The sequence below is a fragment of the Nerophis ophidion genome, linkage group LG21 (genome assembly GCF_033978795.1).
Source record: "Nerophis ophidion isolate RoL-2023_Sa linkage group LG21, RoL_Noph_v1.0, whole genome shotgun sequence".
NCBI lineage: Eukaryota > Metazoa > Chordata > Actinopteri > Syngnathiformes > Syngnathidae > Nerophis > Nerophis ophidion.
The window spans coordinates 25,397,180-25,417,260 of record NC_084631.1 but is presented as its reverse complement, the minus strand read 5'-3'; the positions used below and the strand labels follow the sequence as shown (position 1 = coordinate 25,417,260).

At 36.2% G+C, this 20,081-nt stretch overlaps 1 protein-coding gene across 12 annotated transcripts in view; it reads left to right on the top strand.

Annotated features, from left to right (window-relative positions):
- syngap1b (synaptic Ras GTPase activating protein 1b) overlaps window positions 1-20,081 on the top strand; it is a 390,106-nt gene that overhangs the window by 328,195 nt on the left and 41,830 nt on the right. Inside the window, exon 19 of one of the 12 annotated variants that reach the window (XM_061882351.1) lies at window positions 1,603-1,905. The exons of 10 other annotated variants lie outside the window; for them this stretch is intronic. In XM_061882351.1, coding sequence (XP_061738335.1) covers window positions 1,603-1,621 — 19 coding nt within the window. In that variant the 3' untranslated portion in view covers window positions 1,622-1,905. Of the gene's footprint in view, window positions 1-1,237; window positions 1,906-20,081 lie in introns of those variants that run through there. One more of the 12 variants, XM_061882349.1, reaches the window with a different exon arrangement.

Here is a 20,081-nt window from a genome sequence, read left to right as displayed (position 1 = left end):
ACATTTGAGTATATCGGACCACCACGTTGTTGTTTCATGATGCATTTGGGTACCACAGTACATAATATTGCTGTTTTGTTGTGCTCTTAAGTATATCAGACCACAGTGTTGTTTTTTAATTGTACATTTGAGTATATACGGACCACAACGTTGTTGTTTCATGGTGCATTTGGGTACCACAGTACATAATATTGTTGTTTTGCTGTGCTCTTAAGTATATCAGACCGCAATGTTGTTTTGTAATTGTACATTCGAGTATATTGGACCACAACGTTGTGGTTTCATGGTGCCTTTGGGTACCACAGTACATAATGTTGTTGTTTTGTTGTGGTCTTAAGTATATCAGACCGCAATGTTGTTGTTTAATTGTACATTCGAGTACATCGGACCACAACGTTGTTGTTTCATGATGCATTTGGGTACCACAGTACATAATGTTGTTGTTTTGTTGTGCTCTTAAGTATATCAGACCACAATGTTGTTGTTTAATTGTACATTCGAGTACATCGGACCACAACGTTGTTGTTTCATGGTGCATTTGGGTACCACAGTACATAATATTGTTGTTTTGTTGTGCTCTTAAGTATATCAGACCACAATGTTGTTGTTTAATTGTACATTCGAGTATATCGGACCACCACGTTGTTGTTTCATGATGCATTTGGGTACCACAGTACATAATATTGTTGTTTTGTTGTGCTCTTAAGTATATCAGACCACAATGTTGTTTTTTAATTGTACATTTGAGTATATACGGACCACAACGTTGTTGTTTCATGGTGCATTTGGGTACCACAGTACATAATATTGTTGTTTTGCTGTGCTCTTAAGTATATCAGACCGCAATGTTGTTTTGTAATTGTACATTCGAGTATATTGGACCACAACGTTGTGGTTTCATGGTCCCTTTGGGTACCACAGTACATAATGTTGTTGTTTTGTTGTGGTCTTAAGTATATCAGACCGCAATGTTGTTGTTTAATTGTACATTCGAGTACATCGGACCACCACATTGTTGTTTCATGATGTATTTGGGTACCACAGTACATAATATTGTTGTTTTGTTGTGCTCTTAAGTATATCGGACCACAACGTTGTTGTTTCATGGTGCATTAGAGTATATCGGACCACAAGGTTGTTGTTTTGATGGTGTGCAGAAGTACATCAGACCCCAGTGAAAACCCCTTTTGAGTATATGGTGCCTAAGTGTGACGGAACATCTTCTAATCCACTCCAGGAACAAAGACACGGAATGAAGACCAGGCCCTCCTGCTGCTGCTTTACGGGAAAGCGCCACCCGCCCCTCGTATAGTCGGCCATTGTTAGAAGGCCTTCATCACACCCTCCTACTACTTCTTAGCAGCCATCACTCGCTTTGTGAGATCACACAAGTTTGGGTGTGCCCTTTTTAACGAGACACATTCAGACGTCTTTCGGACCTCCAGGCAAGGAAAGCGCCTCCAAGTTTTTAAAAATGGCGGCGCGTGTTGAGGACGCCGAGAGACATTGTCCGAGGAGACCACGTAGCGCATCGTTCGCATGTGACAAGGACCCTCCCACCTTTCATTTCCCCTAACCAGTTTTCCCTTTGATGTTCTATAGACCCGCAGCTCCGTGGTGATGAACTTCCCATGTTGAGGCTCAGCGTTTTCCTTCATCCTCCCGAAGAAGCCTTAATTCCTTTTGTTTCCTTGACGCTCGGTCAGAGTCGAGGAGGAGAGCCGACAAGCCAAAGTCAGTAGCACAACTGCTTCAGCTGTAGCACCTGTTCCTCCCGGCTGACGTCAATAAGGTTCCTGATGCCTCTCACGCAAGAATAAATAACGTTCAGTCATTTGCACACGTTCTAGTCGGAATTTAAAGGGGAACTGCACTTTTTTTTTGGGAATGTGACCTTATGTACAGTGGGGCAAAAAAGTATTTAGTCAGCCACCGATTGTGCAAGTTCTCCCACTTAAAATGATGACAGAGGTCTGTAATTTTCATCATAGGTACACTTCAACTGTTAGAGACAGAATGTGAAAAAAATCCTGGAATTTTAAAGAATTTATTTGTAAATTATGGTGGAAAATAAGTATTTGGTCAACCAATCAAAGCTCTCACTGATGGGAGGAGGTTTTGGCTCAAAATATCACGATACATGGCCCCATTCATTCTTTCCTTAACACAGATCAATCGTCCTGTCCCCTTAGCAGAAAAACAGCCCCAAAGCATGATGTTTCCAACCCCATGCTTCACAGTAGGTATGGTGTTCTTGGGATGCAACTCAGTATTCTTCTTCCTCCAAACACGACAAGTTGAGTTTATACCAAAATGGATACATGGATGATACAGCAGAGGATTGGGAGAATGTCATGTGGTCAGATGGAACCAAAATAGAACTTTATGGTATAAACTCAACTCGTCGTGTTTGGAGGAAGAAGAGTACTGAGTTGCATCCCAAGAACACCATACCTACTGTGAAGCATGGGGGTGGAAACATCATAATTTGGGGCTGTTTTTCTGCTAAGGGGACAGGATGATTGATCCGTGTTAAGGAAAGACTGAAACTGGTCATGTATCGTGAGATTTTGAGCCAAAACCAGGAATACTGAGTTGCATCCCAAGAACACCATACCTACTATGAAGCATGGGGGTGGAAACATCATGCTTTGGGGCTGTTTTTCTGCTAAGGGGACAGGACGATTGATCCGTGTTAAGGAAAGAATGAATGGGGCCATGTATCGTGAGATTTTGAGCCAAAACCTCCTTCCATCAGTAAGAGCTTTGAATGGTTGGCCAAATACTTATTTTCCACCATCATTTACAAATAAATTCTTTAAAATTCCTACAATGTTAATTCCTGGATTTTTTTTCACATTATGTCTCACAGTTGAAGTGTACCTATGATGAAAATTACAGACCTCTTTCATCATTTTAAATATGAGAAATTGCACAACTGGTGGCTGACCAAATACTTTTTCGCCCCACTGTAAGACAAGAACACATTCATATTATACCCGTATAGCGCTTTTCTACCTTCAAGGTACTCAAAGCGCTTTTTCCAAATTCACCCATTCACACACACATTCACACGACTCATCAGGAGCAAGGGTAAAGTGTCTTGCTCAAGGACACAACGGACATGAAGAGGTCGGTAGAAGCTGGGCATCGAACCAGGAACCCTCAGGTAGCTGGCACGGCCACTCTCCCAACCGCGCCACGTCGTCCCCCGTAAAGTATTTGGCCACCTGCCTTGTCTGACATATGAACTTGAAGTGCCATCCCATTGATGTCGGTCCACCTTTTGCAGCTATTATAGCTTCAACTCTTCTGTGAAGGCTGTCCACAAGGTTGCGTAGTGTGTTTATCAGAATTTTCCACCATTCTTCCAAAAGTGCATTGATGAGGTCACACACTGATGTTGGTCGAGAAGGCCTGGCTCTCAGTCTCCGCTCAAATTCATCCCAAAGGCGTTCTATCAGATTAAGGTCAAGACTCTGTGCAGGCTAGTCAAGTTCATTCACTCCAGACTCTCTCATCCATGTCTTTATTAACCTTGCTTTGTGTACCATTCACTAAGGGCCCGCTCCAAACTGTTCCCACAAGTTTGGGGGCATGGAATTGTCCAAATTGTTTTGGTATCCTGGAGCATTCAAAGTTCCTTTCCCTGGAACTAAGGGGCCAAGCCCAACTCCTTGAGCGGGCCCCTTCCTCTTCCATCATGACTGTGCATCAGTGCACAAAGCAAGGTCCATAAAGACATGGATGACAGAGTCTGGTGTGGATGTACTTGACTGGCCTGCACAGAGTCTTGACCTGAACCCGATAGAACGCCTTTGGGATGAATTAGAACGGAGACTGAGAGCCAGGCCTTCTTGACCAACATCAGTGTGTGACCTCACCAATATGCTTTTGGAAGAATGGTGGAAAATTCTGATAAACACACTCCGCAACCTTGTGGACAGCCTTCCCAGAAGAGTTGAATCTGTAAAAGCTGCAAAAGGTGGACCAACAACTTATTGAACCCTATGGGTTAGGAATGGGATGGCACTTCAAGTTGATATGTGAGTCAAGGCAGGTGGCCAAATACTTCTGGCAATATAGTGTATTTTGTTCTTTTTTTATGCATTCTAACTCATAAATAAATGTTAGCGAGTGTCAGCTAACAAAAATCCCTCTATTCCGCCTATAAAGCACTCTGAAAACATCCACCATGGTTTTGTATACACGCTGTAAATTTATATTTAATGCAGTATCAATAATAATAACATGTAAAATTTACATATAGTCGGCCTCAACCTTCACCCAGTTTCAACTGGACTCAGAACACACAATGAGAGGCACAAAGATATCTATATTAATCATTTCTTAATCACTTCATCCTTCATTATCTTAATAAAATCTCAATCACAATATATCCCAACACTACTAATCATGGCAGACTTGAGGAGAGACACCAAAGACTACTTTGGGACAAATGATGATCCAGAAACTTCTATTTTTGAAGCTGAATATAAGGAGGATGATCTACAAGTTTTAGAAACTAAACAGATGCAGCTTTAGTGAAACACTAAGCATCGTGTAGCAGTATTGCTAAGTGCTAAACAAGATACACAAACATGATAAACCAATCACTTACTGTACAATGTCTGCTCTCACTAGGATGTTTATATCTTCCCGTTTACATGAACAATTTATCATAATCCTCACGCAGGGTTATAAAAAAAACGAGCGTCTTTTCGTGTCTTTCTCGCCTATTCCTGGTCTAAGTTGGATGTCAAAGTTGACCAACTTGTGGGTTTATGTCCACAACCTTTTCACAATCCAGGTGAGAGGTATGATTTATAATCTGGAATTAACTTTCACCAACTCAGAGGCCATGCAGCAGCTCAATATGATCACGACGCGGCTAAAAGTAGTTAATATTCATGTCATAATATATATATATTTTTTGGAAGTAGTTTTAGACAGTTTAATGGGCGGAACAGTGTAGTCTCAATAGCTGTATTGTTAGCCACCTCTTACTTGCCTTACTTTACGATTTAGAATGCATAAAACAAATGCAACATTCCAATAAAAAGTGCAGTTCCCCTTTAACACTCTAATTTTCTCTAACATTAAATTCAAAATAATGCGCTTAAACTTGAATTTAATTTCATTAAAGTCCAATATTTCAACGCAGATATTGGTACGAATCTACCTTCCGCCATCTTAGTCACTTCCGGTGTGTCCTTGGGCAAGACACTTCACCCACCTTTTCTATTGTACATGTATTTATTCAAGGTAAGACAATTAAGGGCATATTTTCCTTTGCAATTATTTCTACACTGATTTTTTGTGGATAATTTGTGTCTTTAATACTTTTATTTTTTGCACTGAATTTATATAACTTAGTTTTTCGGGGACGGAATTTTTTTTTTACATCAAATTATACTAAATATTTAATTGAAAAAAAAATTCTGTGTATAAACATTTGGTATTTTTAAATTCAGTTGGACACAATTAGTCTTTTGAAAGTCAGCATATCAAAATTCAGCGTGAAAAATTCAGTGTTAAAAAATTTGGTGTAAAAAAATTCAGCATAAAAACAAATAAGCATGTCAAAATTCAGCGTGAAAAAAATAAGCATATAAAAATTCAGCTTCAAAAAATGCAATGTTTTAAAAGTCAGCATATCAAAATTCAGTGTGAAAAATTCAGTGTGATAAATTCAGCGTAAAAAAATAAGCATATAAAAATTCAGCGTGAAAAAAAATAATATAAAAATTCAGTGTGAAAAAAAAAAAGCATATAAAAATTCAGCTTCAAAAAATGCAATGTTTTAAAAGTCAGCATGTCAAAATTCAGTGTGAAAAATTCAGCGTAAAAAAATAAGCGTACAAAAATTCAGCGTGAAAAAAATAATATAAAAATTCAGTGGGAAAAAAAAGCATGTAAAAATTCAGCTTCAAAAAAATGCAATGTTTTAAAAGTTATCATGTCAAAATTCAGTGTGAAAAATTCAGCGTGAAAAAATAAGCATACAAAAATTCAGTGTGAAAAAAAAAAGCATATAAAAATTCAGCTTCAAAAAATGCAATGTTTTAAAAGTTAAAATGTTAAAATTCAGTGTGAAAAATTCAGCGTGAAAAAATAAGCATACAAAAATTCAGCGTGAAAAAAATTGTATAAAAATTCAGTGTGAAAAAATAAGCATCTAAAAATTCAGCGTAAAAAAATTCAGTGTTGAAAAATTTTTGCGGACAAAAAGTCAGAAATATTTTAAACAGATATATTGCTTCAAAACTCAAGACCTACTTCCAGTAAATTCAAACTGAACCAATCGCGTCTTAGAACCAGCCAACGAGGTGTCAAGTTTGACCTCACGTGACTCGGATAATACCACAATGAAAATGTCTACACTGTTTTTCTGCACTGAAGTTTTACACATTTGATTATAATGAATTTTTAAAGGCATACAACTTTCTCACATATTTTAATTCAATAAAATTGTCCGCATAATTTCATGTAAACAAAAAAAATCAGATCCAAAAAATCAGTGTCGAAAAAAAGCTTTGGGAATTAAATAAATAAATCATTAATCTGCGTTTATGATTAATGCTGTCATTTTTGGTGAATAATTGCATGCGTTACTTTCAATAACTTTTTTATTTGCCCTATTTTATTTGAGGATTTAATTATTGGATATTAACCTACTATATATTATTTTACAACTGTACACGCATTTCGTTAGATAGTTGGATACGCAAAAGCTGAGCGGTTTTCTGTTTTGCTTCACTCCTTGATTGCGATGGTGGCAAATGTGTCCACTCCTCATCTATCCAATAGGAATGTTCCATCAGCTTCCGCCTTCATCCGAGTCACACCAACATATTTGAATAAATTATATGTTTTATTAACAGTTTTTCCAAACTGTTTGTAGCTGTCAAATAATTATAATCTATTTTTCAACAATCATCTGTAGTGTATAAAACTGTGTGATCATGCAAAAGCCATAACTATAGTAATATATAAATATATAAATATAAAGGTGTATATAATGTAACTTGCAATAGCAAACTTTTTTAGACGGCAATAATGGCCTACAAAGGATTAGGATATATTTATGAATTGCGTGGATCATTATAAGCCAAAAAACAAGCACAATACCTTTGGTCTTTTGCAAGGTGGTCTTGTGGAGATAGAAGAACAATATGTACGTATAGACATACGCATACACTGGATTTTGCTGTACGTGCCATAGTGATTTTTACTTTCTTCTGGCAAGGCGTGCGGAAAATACCGTTGCTCAGAAGGCGTCTTGTGTAAGGCGTTTTACTAACATTTTTATTTACTATTTATTTTTTTGGTGCCGTCACGTGTGATTGAGTGAATGCCGTTGGCCCTAGCAAAAGCCAAGGTGTTTACACTTCGCATGCTTGCCAACCTTGAGAACTCAGATTTCGGGAGGTAGGGGGTGGGGGGCGTGGTCGGGGGGTGGGGCAGGCCGTAGTTAATATATATATTTATATATATATATATATATATATATATAAATATATATATATAATATATATATATTATAAATAAAAGAAATACTCAAATTTCAGTGTTCATTTATTTACACATTTAAACACACATAACACTCATCTACTCATTGTTGAGTTAAGGGTTGAATTGTCCATTCTTGTTTTTCTAACCATATGCATGTACAGTAGATGGCAGTATTGTCCTGTTTAAGAGTGTCACAACATTACTGTTTACGGCAGACAAACTGCTTTACGGTAGACAAAAACGGACTGCTGTTGTTGTGTGTTGCTAGTACCGCGCTGGGAGGACGTTAATGAAACTGCCTAACAATAAACCCACATAAGTAACCAAAAACACGCCCTCGATCATTCTACAGTTATAACGTCATTGGGCAGACATGCTTTTTATATTGTGGGAAAGCGGACCTGAAAATAGGCTGTCGACACGCATGGAGCTGGAGGGGGCGTGGCCTCCAGCTCCGCCTGAATTTCGGGAGATTTTCAGGAGAAAATTTGTCCCGGGAGGTTTTCGGGAGAGGCGCTGAATTTCGGGAGTCTCCCGGAATATCCGGGAGGGTTGGCAAGTATGACACTTGGCCCTCAAGCGTGCCTGCTGGAAATGGGCCACTACATTAGGCACACCCCAAAACCAAATGAGAATATGATTTGATGTTGTTATTGTTATTGTTATTGTTATTGTTATTAATAGTAGCGACACAACCATTGTCAGTGGGTGTACCTAAAGAAGTGGTTTGGAGAGCAGTTTACGTTTACGTCCTCTTGTCTTGTTTATCTGTAGGGCAACATTGTGAGCTGACAGGCACACTGCAGGAAGTACCAGTGTTTCCCTCAGGACTGCAATCGAGTTGTGGCAGTGATTTAAAAAAAATATATGTATATATATATATATATATATATATATATATATATATATATATATATATATATATATATATATATGTATATATATATATATATGTATATATATATATATATATGTATATATATACATTTTATATATATATATACAACATTTTATGAAAAGGAGCATCAACAGGGGTCTAATTACTTGCTAAACATATATCTATACATATGTATATAATATACATATATATATATATATATATATATATATATATATATATATATATATATTTATGTGTGTGTATTTATATTACATTTTATGAAAAGGAGGAAGTAGAAGGGTCTAAATACTTGCAAAACACACACACACACACATATATATATATTGTAGCTGAGATAGGCGCCAGCGCCCCCCGCTACCCCTAAAAGGGAATAAGCGGTAGAAAATGGATGGATGGATGAATATATATATCTATATATATATATATATATATAGATATATATATATATATAGATATAGATATATATATATAGATATATATATATATAGATATATATATATATATATATATATATATATATATATATATATATATATATATATGTCAATCATAGAACTGGCACCAAGTGTAAAAAGTATTGATTTTGAATCGAGAATTGCTTTAAATATAGAATTGATTCTGAATTGAATCGTTACCCCAAGTATCAAATCGAATCATGTGGTTTCCAAAGATTCACAGCCCTAATATACTGTGTGTGTATGTATATATATATATATATATATATATATATATATATATATATATATATATATATATACAGGAAACTACGAAAACGTTGCCTTTATTTTAACAGAAAATGTTACAATACATTAAAGACTCACGGTCAAAGAACAATTTTACAAGGTTAAAATATAAATTAAAAAGCATTGAAATGGCATTGGGGGCTTCACGGTGGCAGAGGGGTTAGTGCGTCTGCCTCACAATACGAAGGTCCTGCATTCCTGGGTTCAATTCCAGGCTCGGGCTCTTTCTGTGTGGAGTTTGCATGTTCTCCCCGTGAATGCGTGGGTTCCCTCCGGGTACTCCGGCTTCATTCCACCTCCAAAGACATGCACCTGGGGATAGGTTGATTGGCAACACTAAATTGGCCCTAGTGTGTGAATGTGAGTGTGAATGTTGTCTGTCTATCTGTGTTGGCCCTGCGATGAGGTGGCGACTTGTCAAGGGTGTACCCCGCCTTCCGCCCGATTGTAGCTGAGATAGGCGCCAGCGCCCCCCGCGACCCCAAAAGGGAATAAGCGGTAGAAAATGGATGGGATGGATGAAATGGCATTGACCCTGTGCTCCTCGACTACGGTCTGCACTGGAGCAGAGCAGCAGGACAGATGTAACAACTACATTATTACCTGTCACTCCTTATACTGAACGCTTATTATTTCAGTCTTTACCTAAGTTTAAATCAAAGGAGGTAATACCAATCGCCACGTTTGGCGAGGCATGTTTTAAAGCAGCTGTTGTGTGTGTGTGTGTGTGTGTAGCGGTTAATAGCATGGTGGATGTCCGGTTGTGCCTGGCGGAAATGATAAATAAAGTTGCCAAGTTGTAAGCAATCGACGGCCTCGTCATGCCGACCAAAGAGCGGAATGCTCTTCAGGAAAATCCCCTGAAGAGCGGGGGAAACCTGCAAAACAGGCTTGTAGGGATAATATATATATATATATATACATATATATATATATATATATATATATGTAGGTGTGGGAAAAATCACAAGACTACTTCATCCCTACAGAACTGTTTCATGAGGGGTTCCCTCAATCATCAGGAGATTTTAATGGAAGCATTCACATACAATGGTTTATATAGGGCACAGAGTGGGTGGGTACAGGCAGGCGTAGGGGCGTGGTTATTGGCTCATGTGTTACCTAGGAGGTGTTTCCGTCTGTGGCGGCATGTTGAAATGATTCCACTGCGCTTGTTGAGGGATGATAGATCTGGATGATATATAATAAACAGTTTCTCTGTTAAGCATAGGTTGCATCTTTTATTACCACTGTTGTAAGGTGTGCTGGATACAAGAATTTGCCATGTTATTGAATATTCAACATTATTGTCTTTGAGGTTCCAAATGTGCTTGTTGAGTTCTGTAGAATTCCGCAAAGTCTGGTTTCTAAAGGAGGCCTTGTTATTATTCCATCTTGTTTTGAACGCTCCTTCGGTTAATCTTACGTACGTGTCAGATGTGTTAATGTCCTTGCGTATTACCCTCACCTATGAACCCACTCCAGGAAACCAACCAAAAAAGAGCAGAAAACAAAACATCATCTGGTACAATCCGCCATTCAGCCAAAACGTCTCAACCAACATTGGCCGCAAGTTCCTCACTCTGATCGACAAACACTTCCCCAAAGGCAACACCCTAAGAAAAATATTCAACAAGAACAACATTAAATTGAGCTACAGCTGTATGAATAACATGCAACAAATCATTTCAAACCACAACAAAGCAATTGCAAAAGGACTGCCTACCCCCAGACTAAACGACTCTGAAACCAATAAGGAATGTAACTGTCACAAGAAACCTGATTGCCCTCTCAACGGAGGGTGCTTACAGACATCAGTCGTTTACCAAGCAAAGGTAATACGCAAGGACATTAACACATCCGACACGTACGTAGGATTAACCGAAGGAGCGTTCAAAACAAGATGGAATAATCACAACGCCTCCTTTAGAAACCAGACTTTGCGGAATTCTACAGAACTCAGCAAACACATTTGGAACCTCAAAGACAATAATGTTGAATATTCAATAACATGGCAAATTCTTGCATCCAGCACACCTTACAACAGTGGTAATAAAAGATGCAACCTATGCTTAACAGAGAAACTGTTTATTATATATCATCCAGATCGTTCATCCCTCAACAAGCGCAGTAAAATCATTTCAACATGCCGCCACAGACGGAAACACCTCCTAGGTAACACATGAGCCAATCTCCACGCCCCTACGCCTGCCTGTACCCACCCACTCTGTGCCCTATATAAACCATTGTATGTGAATGCTTCCATTAAAATCTCCTGATGATTGAGGGAACCCCTCATGAAACAGTTCTGTAGAGATGAAGTAGTCTCGTGATTTTTCCCACACCTACATATTGCGCTCTACCACGGTATCGAGCACTATTCTCTGGATAATCCAATCAAGACATATATATATATATATATATATATATATATAGATATATATATATATATATATATATATATGTATATATATAGATATATATAATTAATGATATATGTATGTGCTGTGTCTTCTTATTCTCTGGCAGACCAGTTGTGTTCTAGTGTGTTTATGTGCAAGGGCGAACAACTAGCGCCAGCTGTATTAATGACGAGCCGCCACAAGAATGTATGGGAAACACTGAGTACAACCGCTTGCAACAATAACATTAATAACAATAATACTTTTCCTTTGCCTCCATGAAACACGTCATCCATGCATCATTGTCTCCTGTCCGAACTCCAATGCTGCACTTTTTTTTTTATCTGTGTGTGCTTTTCTTGACTCTTTGCCTGTTTGTAAACAACACGAGGAGCAAGTGAATAAAACATCCAAACGCTCATGTTTGAAACTCCACCTGTGCACTTTTGTTTTTCTTTCCACGTGCCTTTCTTTGTGTGTCCTCGATCACAATGTCGACACGACTCCATTCGACTCGTTCTTGGAGACTGGGGTCTTGCGTTGTCCCCTTTTAACGTAGCCATGCAAGAAAAAAACTTGGAAAAAGTCTCCATTGTAAAAATGTTTTTATTAATAATCAGCCTAGCGTGATATTAGGGAGATGTGTGTACTCCACAAAAACCAGAATAAAGAAGAAGCAGGGAGTAAAATGGCGGACAAAATAAAAGCGGAAACTTACAGGTTGAGCTTGTTTGACCCCTTTTCTGTCCGCCTTTTAATTCCCTATTCTACTGCTTCTGCTTTGTGATTTTGGGGGGACGGCACCATGCGCTCTAACGGCCTTAAATTGACTCAGCAGCATCACCTGTCGTTGTAGAGTGCCGACTACGAGTGCTCTGAGTGCAAGTGTGTGGATCACGCAGGGTGGAATATTGCTGCTCAATGTTTTTACTGGGGAAAAAAGTGTTTTTATACTTGCAAATACATTTCTTTTTACTTAGAAAAAAAAAAAAATTGTTTGCTTGCAAATCGTTTTCTTACCGAAATTATTTTTTACTTGCGAATGTTTTTTTTTTAAATTGGAAAAAACAATATTTGTAAATAGGGTTAGTTAATTGCGGATCGTTTTTGAATAGAAGAAAATGTTTTTTTTAAATTTTCGCAACGTTTTTTCAATTGAATTTTTTTTTTTTTTACTTATGAATTGTTTTTTCAATTGAAGATAATATATTTTTTTACTTACAAATAATTTTTTTACATGCAGATTTTTTTACTCGGCAATCGTTTTTTTTACTTGTAGATACACGTTTACATGCGCATTGTTTTTTTAATCGAAGAAAAGTATTTATTTTTCTTGCAAATCTTTTTTTCAATTAAAGAGAAGTTATATTTTTTTACTCAAGAATTGTTTTTTCAATTGAAGAAAATATACATATTTTTTGACTTGCAAATCGATTTTTTTTACTTGCAGATAAAACATGTTTACATGCATATCGTTGTTTTTGAAGAAAATAATTTTTCTTGTGAATTGTTTTAATATTGAACAACATTTTTTTTTTTTTTTACTTGGGAGTCGTTTTTTTACAAGCAGAATTGTTTTTACTTGCCAATCATTTTTTTACTTGCAGAAAAAAAATGTTTCAAAGTGAATCATTTTTTTAATTGAAAAATTGTATTTCTCCTCACTTTAGGGTCTTTTTTTTAATTGAAGAAAATTATTTTTTTACTTACCGATTTTTTTTTTTTTCACTTGCAAATCGTTTTTTTTAATTGAACGGTTCGATTCGATTCCTTCAGTGAAGATTCGATTCAGAATCAATTCTGTATTCAAACTGATTCTCGCAATGTATTATTTGAAATAATAATTATAATGAAACCTTTTCAAAACAGGTTACGGGATAGGAAATGTCATACTGGTTGCTTGGAAATGTGCTCAACACAGTTTTAAAAAAATGTTTTGTCAAAAAAGTTAATAAACTAACAAAAAACTGTGATTAGGATGTGAATCGTTACTTATTCCACACCAGCTGTTTCATTGTAACGTACATAATAGTTGTCGATTTCATTTTCTGTGGAGGTGTTGGCATTGCCATGCAAAATCAGTAGCATGTCTATATCATCAGTTAACATCGATCTAGTATTTTGAAATTTAAGTACTGCTACTAAAAAACTACTTCCCAGTAATCCATTAAACCTCCACCAAGGACTAAATTATTGTGCCAGAACCCACATTCACATCATCCTTTATTGGAAACAGGATCCAGATCACTTTCTGGTCCACTTCATTTGTCATGGGACCATGTCATAGTCATTCCAGGTTCAATGTCCAAGAGAACCAGGACCACTTTGGATTCACATTGTGAACTGGATTGGAAAATGTTCCTTTGGTCAGAAATGTATGTAGCGTGCTGTGGTGCATTGTGCTACACAGGCTCTATTTAAAGAAATATTCAAACACAGTGTTACAGTTCAAACTGTGGACAAAAGTATGAAATTTGTTAGTTAAATAAAACTTCTGCCTGTTTTTAAATGAATATGTAGACCTACTACGCTACAGTATTTTTTTATGTTGGAGAGAAAAAGTGTTTTCTTATGTTTGAGAAGCTCTGAGTTCAAGAGGAGACCTCCAACAAGGCCGTGAAAACTTTTTGATCTAGACCTACCATGAATTGATTAACGTGGACCCCGACTTAAACAAGTTGAAAAACTTATTTGGGTTGTTACCATTTAGTGGTCAATTGTACTGAATATGTACTGAACTGTGCAATCTACTAATAAAAGTTTTAATCAATCAAAAAAAAAACTTTTGTCAGGTTCAAACACTGATTACATCTATTAAACAAGACAAGAAGCAAGGAATTAAACAGACAGAATTCAATTTAGCTCAATTGAGGAGAAACGCGTAGACACTGTAACCTTGTACAGTGTCGTCCCACGCTCTGACGAAAGATTGGACGCCTCCTCTTTTATTTGGACTTTCCCTATTACATGGCAACATCTGTTTAAAAGGGAGGGGGGGTCGTAAACAGTCATCGCCTTTGGTTACAAAACAGTTCAAAAGAAGGTCGTTAAACAGTTCAAAGACAAGCTGCCTGGAGGAAGGTCAGGTTTTGGTTCCTCTTTGCTTTGTAAATCTCGGGTATACACAAAATCTTCCTGTGGATTACAATACATCAAAGAAACCGACACCCTCATGTCGCTTCCATTCCTACACAGTGGAGTTTTACAAGCCTTTTGCTTGGTAGAATCAAAGACAGCTTTTGTCTGCTCGCCATGAACTCATTAAAACACAAAGTTTTTTTCTGATAACTTAGATGCAATTATTCTGACACCTTTGAACCTCATAAACTGTAAAACAAACAGAAAGAGGCCTCTTTTCATTTTAGGTTCACATTGCGAGTTCATTTTTTGAAACAGGATCCAGTTCTCTTCTTGGTCATTTCTAATGGAGTCTTCCCAGCAGGCACAAGACATTGATACAACGTTGATGATTCGTAAATGTCCTTTAAAACTAACTTTGAAACAATGTTGCAAAATAGTTGTATCGGTAAATTGAGACAATGTTGATGTCTAACGTTGGATCCACGTTGTTGGTTGAGAAATAACCACATTTCAATGGTCAAATCAGGACAGAACCTAGCATTGATTAAACGTCGTCATAGAGCATTTTGTTTCAACTTTGTATTTGTGTTGTAAAATATTGGTTGGGAAATTACCAAAATTCAATGATCAAATCAACGTTAGAACCAAACATTGATTAAACGTCAAAAAAGCATGTTGTTTCAACGTTAAGTTTGTGTTTTAGAATATTGGTTTGGAAAATGCCCAATGGTCAATGATCGAAACAACGTTACCACCCAACATTGATTTAACGTCGTTAAAAAACATGTTTCAACGTTGTATGTGTGTTGTAGAATATTGGTTGGGAATATGACTAAAATTCAATGGTCAAATCAATGTCAGAACCCAACATTGATTAAAAGTAGTTAAAAAGCATTTTGTTTCAAAGTTGTATTTGCGTTGTGGAATATTGGTTGGGAAAATGACAAAAATTCAATGCTCAAATCAAGGTCAGAACCCAACATTGATTAAACGTTGTCAAAAAAACATGTTTCAAAGTTATGTTTGTGTTGTAAAATATTGGTTGAGGAAATGACCAAAATTCAATGGTCAAATCCACGTTAGAACCCAACATTGATTAAACGTAATCAGAAAGCATGTTGTTTCAAGGTTAGTTTTGTGTTGTAGAATATTAGTCGGGAAAATGACCGAAATTCAACGGTCAACCCAACGTCACAAAACCAACATTGAAGAAACGTCTTTAAAAAGCATGTTGTGTCAGCGATGTATTCGTGTTGTAGAATATTGGTTGGAAAATTACCAAATTTCAATGGTCAAATCAACATCACAACCGAAAATTGATTAAACGTCGTCAAAAAGTATGTTGTTTCAACGTTGTATTTGGTTATAGAATATTGGTTGGAAAAATTACTGAAAATTAATGGTCAAAGCAAATGTTTTCACCAAATATTGATCTAACGTCTTTAAAAAGCATGTTGTTCGAACGTTGTATTTGTGTTGTAGAATATTGGTTGGGAAAATAACCAAATTTCAATGGTCAAATCAACATCAGAACCGAACATTGATTAAACGTCTTTAAAAAGCACGTTGTTCGAACCATGTATTTGTCTTGTAAAATATTGGTTACAAAAATGACCAAAAATCAATGATCAAATCAACATCACAACCCAAAATTGATTAAACGTCGTCAAAAAGTATGCTGTTTCAACGTTGTATTTGGTTATAGAATATTGGTTGGAAAATGACCGAAAATCAACGGTCAAAGCAACGTCATCACCAAACATTGATTTAACGTATTTAAAAAGAATGTTCTTCGAACGTTGTATTTGTGTTGTAGAATATTGGTTGGGAAAATGACCTAATTTCAAAGTTCAAATCAACGTCAGAACCCAACATTGATTATTTAACGTAACATGTTTCAAAGTTATGTTTGTGTTGTAAAATATTGGTTGGGGAAATGACCAAAATTCAATGGTCAAATCCACGATAGAACCCAACATTGATTAAACAAAAGCATGTTGTTTCAAGGTTAGTTTTGTGTTGTAGAATATTGGTTGGGAAAATGACCAAATTTCAATGGTCAAATCAACGTCAGAACCCAACATTGATTAAACGTTGTCAAAAAACATGTTTCAAAGTTATGTTTGTGTTGTAAAATATTAGTTGGGGAAATGACCAAAATTCAATGGTCAAACCAACATTGATTAAACGTAATCAGAAAGCATGTTGTTTCTAGGTTAGTTTTGTGTTGGAGAATATTGGTCGGGAAAATTACCGAAATTCAACGGTCAACCCAACGTCACAAAACCAACATTGAATAAACGTCTTAAAAACCATGTTTTTTCAGCAATGTATTCGTGTTGTAGAATATTGGTCGGGAAATTATACATTTTCAAAAGTCAAATCAACATCAAAAACCGACATTGGTTAAACGTCGTCAGAAAGTATGCTGTTTCAACGTTGTATTTGGTTGTAGAATATTTGTTGGAAAAATGATCGAAATGTCAAAGTAGCGTCATCGCCAAACATTGATTTAACGTCTTTAAAAAGCATGTTGTTCGAACGTTGTATTTGTGTTGTAGAATATTGGTTGGCAAAATGACCGAAATTGAATGATCAAATCAGCGTCACAACCCAACATTGATTAAACGTCGTCAAAAAGTATGCTGTTTCAACATTGTATTTGGTTGTAGAATATTGGTTGGAAAAATTACCCAAATTCAATGGTCAAGGCAACGTCATCGCCAAACATTGATTTAACGTCTTGAAAAAGCATGTTGTTTCAACGTTGTATTCGTGTTGTAAAATATTGGTTGGTAAATGACAAATTTTCAATGGTCACATTAACGTCAGGACCTGACATTGAATAAACGTCATCAAAAAGGATGTTGCTTCAAGGTTAGTTTTGTGTTGTAGACTATTAGTTGGGAAAATGATCGAAATTCAACGGTCAAAGCAACGTCATAACCAAACATTGACTAATCGTCTTTAAAAAGCATGTTGTTCGAACGTTGTATTTGTGGTATAAAATATTGTTTGGGAAAATGACCAAAAATCTATGATCAAATCAACATCACAACCGAAAATTGATTAAACGTCGTCAAAAATTATGCTGTTTCAACATTATATGTGGTAGTACAATATTGGTTTGGAAAAATGATGGTCAAAGCAAATGTTTTCACCAAACATTGATTTAACGTCTTTGAAAAGAATGTTCTTCGAACGTTGTATTTGTGTTGTAGAATATTGGTTGGGAAAATGACCAAATTTCAAAGGTCAAATCAACGTCAGAACCCAAAATTGATTAAACGTCGTTAAAAAGTATGCTGTTTCAACGTTAGGTTTGGTTATACAATATTGGTTTGGAAATGACCGAAATTCAACGGTCAAAGCAACGTCATCACCAAACATTGATTTAACGTTTTTAAAAAGAATGTTCTCCGAGCGTTGTATTTGTGTTGTAGAATATTGGTCGGGAAAATGACCAAATTTCGAAGGTCAAATCAACGTCAGAACCCGACATTGATTTAACGTTGTCAAAAAACATGTTTCAAAGTTATGTTTGTGTTGTAAAATATTGGTTGGGGAAATGACCAAAATTCAGTTGTCCAATCAACGTTAGAACCCAAAATTGATTAAACGTAATCAGAAAGCATGTTGTTTCAAGGTTAGTTTTGTGTTGTAGAATATTGGTTGGGAAAATGACCGAAATTCAACGGTCAACCCAACGTCACAAAACCAACATTGATTAAACGTCGTCAAAAAGTATGCTGTTTCAACATTGTATTTGTGTTGTAGAATATTGGTTGGAAAATGACCAAAATTCAACGGTCAAGGCAATGTCATAACCAAACATTGATTTAACGTCTTCAAAAAGCAAGTTGTTCGAACGTTGTATTCGTGTTGTAGAATATTGGTTGGGAAAATGACCAAATTTCAAAGGTCAAATCAACGTCAGAACCCAACATTGATTTAACGTTGTCAAAAAACATGTTTCAAAGTTATGTTTGTGTTGTAAAATATTGGTTGTGGAAATGACCAAAATTCAATGGTCAAATCCACGTTAGAACCCAACATTGATTAAACGTAATCAGAAAGCATGTTGATTCAAGGTTGGTTTTGTGTTGTAGAATATTGGTCGGGAAAATGACCCAACGTCACAAAACCAACATTGAATAAACGTCTTTAAAAAGCATGTTGTTTCAGCGATGTATTCGTGTTGTAGAATATTGGTTGAGAAATTATAAAATTTCAATGGTCAAATCAACATCACAACCCAAAATTGATTAAACGTCGTCAAAAAGTATGCTGTTTCAACGTTGTATTTGGTTACAGAATATTGGTTGGAAAATGACCGAAATTCAACGATCAAAGCAACGTCATCACCAAACATTGATTTAACGTCTTTAAAAAGCACGTTGTTCAAACGTTGTATTTGTGTTGTAGAATACTGGTTGGGAAAATAACCAAATTTCAATGGTCAAATTAACATCACAACCCAAAATTGATTAAACGTCGTCAAAAAGTATGCTGTTTCAACGTTGTATTTGGTAATAGAATATTGGTTGGAAAATGACTGAAATTCAACGGTCAAAGCAACGTCATCACCAAACATTGATTTAACGTCTTTGAAAAGAATGTTTTTCGAAAGTTGTATTTGTGTTGTAGAATACTGGTTGGGAAAATAACCAAATTTCAATGGTCAAATTAACATCACAACCCAAAATTGATTAAACGTCGTCAAAAAGTATGCTGTTTCAACGTTGTATTTGGTAATAGAATATTGGTTGGAACATGACTGAAATTCAACGGTCAAAGCAACGTCATCACCAAACATTGATTTAACGTTTTTAAAAAGCATGTTGTTCGAACGTTGTATTTGTGTTGTAGAATATTGGTTGGAAAAATGACCAAATTTCATTGGTCAAATCCACGTTAGAACCCAACATTGATTAAACGTAATCAGAAAGCATGTTGTTTCAAGGTTAGTTTTGTGTTGGAGAATATTGGTCGGGAAAATGACCGAAATTCAACGGTCAACTCAACGTCACAAAACCAAAATTGATTAAACGTCGTCAAAAAGTATGCTGTTTCAAAGTTGTATTTGTGTTGTAGAATATTGGTTGGAAAATGACCGAAATTCAACGGTCAAATCCACGTTAGAACCCAAAATTGATTAAACGTAATCAGAAAGCATGGTGTTTCAAGATTAGTTTTGTGTTGGAGAATATTGGTCGGGAAAATGACCGAAATTCAATGGTCAACCCAACGTCACAAAACCAAAATTGATTAAACGTCGTCAAAAAGTATGCTGTTTCAACGTTGTATTTGTGTTGTAGAATATTGGTTGGAAAATGACTGAAATTCAACGGTCAAAGCAACGTCATCACCAAACATTGATTTAACGTCTTTAAAAAGCATGTTGTTCGAACGTTGTATTTGTCTTTGTAGAATATTGGT